This window comes from Bidens hawaiensis, unplaced genomic scaffold, assembly GCF_021521415.1.
Source record: "Bidens hawaiensis isolate Kalapana, Puna unplaced genomic scaffold, B.hawaiensis_p1.1 tig00020525_1, whole genome shotgun sequence".
In the NCBI taxonomy this organism is placed as follows: Eukaryota; Viridiplantae; Streptophyta; class Magnoliopsida; order Asterales; family Asteraceae; genus Bidens; species Bidens hawaiensis.
The window spans coordinates 432,762-435,098 of NW_027493140.1; the positions used below are offsets into that span (position 1 = coordinate 432,762).

Consider the following 2,337-nt stretch of genomic DNA (forward strand, 5'->3'; position numbering starts at 1 on the left):
CCGGTTTTTAAAAAAACCGGTTTCCGGTTTAAACCGGCAAACCGGTTCCCGGACCGGTTTTTTTGACCACCTCTATTCATGCCTAACATTTCATCTAACCCAAAAGGATCATCGTATCTGGGCCGTTTTTTAGATCTGGGCTTATCCAGAACTGGGCTTGCGTATCCTGAATCCTCAGGCCCAATAACTGACTTACGAGGTGGCTCGGTTCCTTTCAGCCCATTCGAATTGAAACTAAAGTCAGCCTCTTGGGACACCTCCTTATTTATTGCTATATCTTTATTATGTAATTCCGGCCAACATTCCCCCTCGGGAATAGATTTTTGCACCTCTTCCAACATATCATTAACTTCCTTATTGTTTCCCGAGTGTTCATTCACCTTCTCAACTGACCGTTCTTCCACATTTCTGATCGAAGTCGGGTTCCTCAATCTTGATTATTCGGAATCCGCCTTTTCGCTTTCGACCATAGCATCTCTATTCTCCCCACACATTCTGGATCCCAAATGCCAATTTCTTCCGTTACCCAGACCAAGAACGATTTATTCCTCCATTTTAACTTGATTTCTTCAGTAATTCTTCGTCCGTCTCCGACTAACACACCGATACAGTCGATTGACATGTCTCCATTGTTCCAAGAAATTTGAGACTTATGTATCACCTTACCTAGCATGGAACCCACCGAATTAAACACTTCCTCGTCAGACAAATGTAAAGGAACCCTGATAACTCGTAGCCAAGCATTCCTTTGAAACGGAAGGGACTGACCCCGCCATTCATCCAATTTAGTGAACCATTGTGCCCAAATATCTTTATTTTTCAAAAATTCTTCCGCAGCCTTCAAGCCATCAAAGGCAAGATATACATGGAAACCACCAATGTAATGAATGTTTAAGCCAACGATCCCGGCATCCTTTAGCAAACTTTTCAAGTTTCTCAACGTCCCTAAGTCCACTGTCACTCCAACCAAAGCTCTTCTATGGAGATGTTCAAAAGCATTGATGTTTGTCGGAACTTCAACTTCCAACGCCTTAGATCCTCCATCCACGCTGTTGATACATGCCTCTTTATACGACCTCCCCATCTTCCAAGCAGGGATATATCCCGGCTTCCAAGTATCTTCAACCATGTTCCCAACTGATGACTTCTGAAATTCATCCACCCTCTCCCGAGCCGATGGTTTTTTTATGTCTACCGCCACCGGCGTTTCAGTCGGTCGTTTCTGATTCCTTTTCTTCACATCTCCATTTTCTTCAGCGAACATTGCTACCTTTACAAACAACTTTTGTTTTCCCATTTTGATATATTTCAATTTTGCCTCAAGATACCCAACATCGTCAACTTTAGAGAAAGAGTCAAAGCCAAAACTATTACCCCCCTTATCCTTCTTTCTAGCTATATAAACGTCACTAACCGACCCAAAAACCCCAAAAAATACCGATACCTCCTTTCGATTGCAATCGTCCGGAAGATTGGAGACGAAAAATCTCACCGTATTAGTTGGATGCCCCTTTTCTTTGTTTGCCCCTTCGATGTTTTTGCTCCTGGTGTCTCCGGTTACCTGCTCCCATCCCTCCTCCTCCGGGGGTCTTTGATTTGAATCTTCCTCTGCTTGGCTTCTAGAGAGTTCTTCCATTCTTGGTGGTTGAGTGTGGTCGTTTCCATAGTTAAATAATTTTAACAATCGTTTGCATTATTGGAACCAGAAATCTATTACAAATCAATTAAAACTTTTCTATAGAAAAAAAAGTAATCCTAATAAAATTCTAAATCTTGATTAAATAATACAAATACTTAAGAAAGCCTGAGTATGAACATATAATACACTTGTTAGAGGGGACAAAGTAGGGGTCGAGATTAGCACGGGTAAAATGGAGCCGTCCTTGAATACCATCCTCGGATCCGGGACTACAAGTCAGGAGAATCTTGTGGGATTTTGATCCAAGTAAAAATGGGAACCCCCCCCCCCCTCTTTCCAAACCCGATTTTTGAGGAAAACTGGGATAAACCAGGAAATAGGACCATTCTGTGGGCTCTTTTATGGTTAACTTAATGACCTATAAGAACCGAAGGGCCGAAGGAGTTAAAGGGTAAGGGAGATGGTGAAAGCATACCTACAAGCATTTTTTAATTATTTATTTTTTGCATTCGACATGAAAATAATCAAGTTTCAGAATGTGATATTAATATACATATTTAAACGATCAACACGTTTAATATGTTTACAATTATAATCTGTTTTATCGGATTTATAATATTACCATATTATAATCTGTCAATTTATCGGATTTAAAACGCATCTTAAATTTTAATACGACACAATTGTCATCCCTAATA

General features: G+C 40.5%; 1 protein-coding gene across 1 annotated transcript; it reads right to left on the reverse strand.

Moving 5' to 3' along the window:
- Positions 1–427: 427 nt before the first annotated feature.
- LOC143561050 (uncharacterized) lies at positions 428–1,636 on the reverse strand. The gene has a single exon (XM_077049206.1). The coding sequence runs from the start codon at positions 1,634–1,636 to the stop codon at positions 428–430; it is 1,209 nt and encodes a 402-aa protein (XP_076905321.1).
- Between the last annotated feature and the right edge of the window lie 701 nt (positions 1,637–2,337).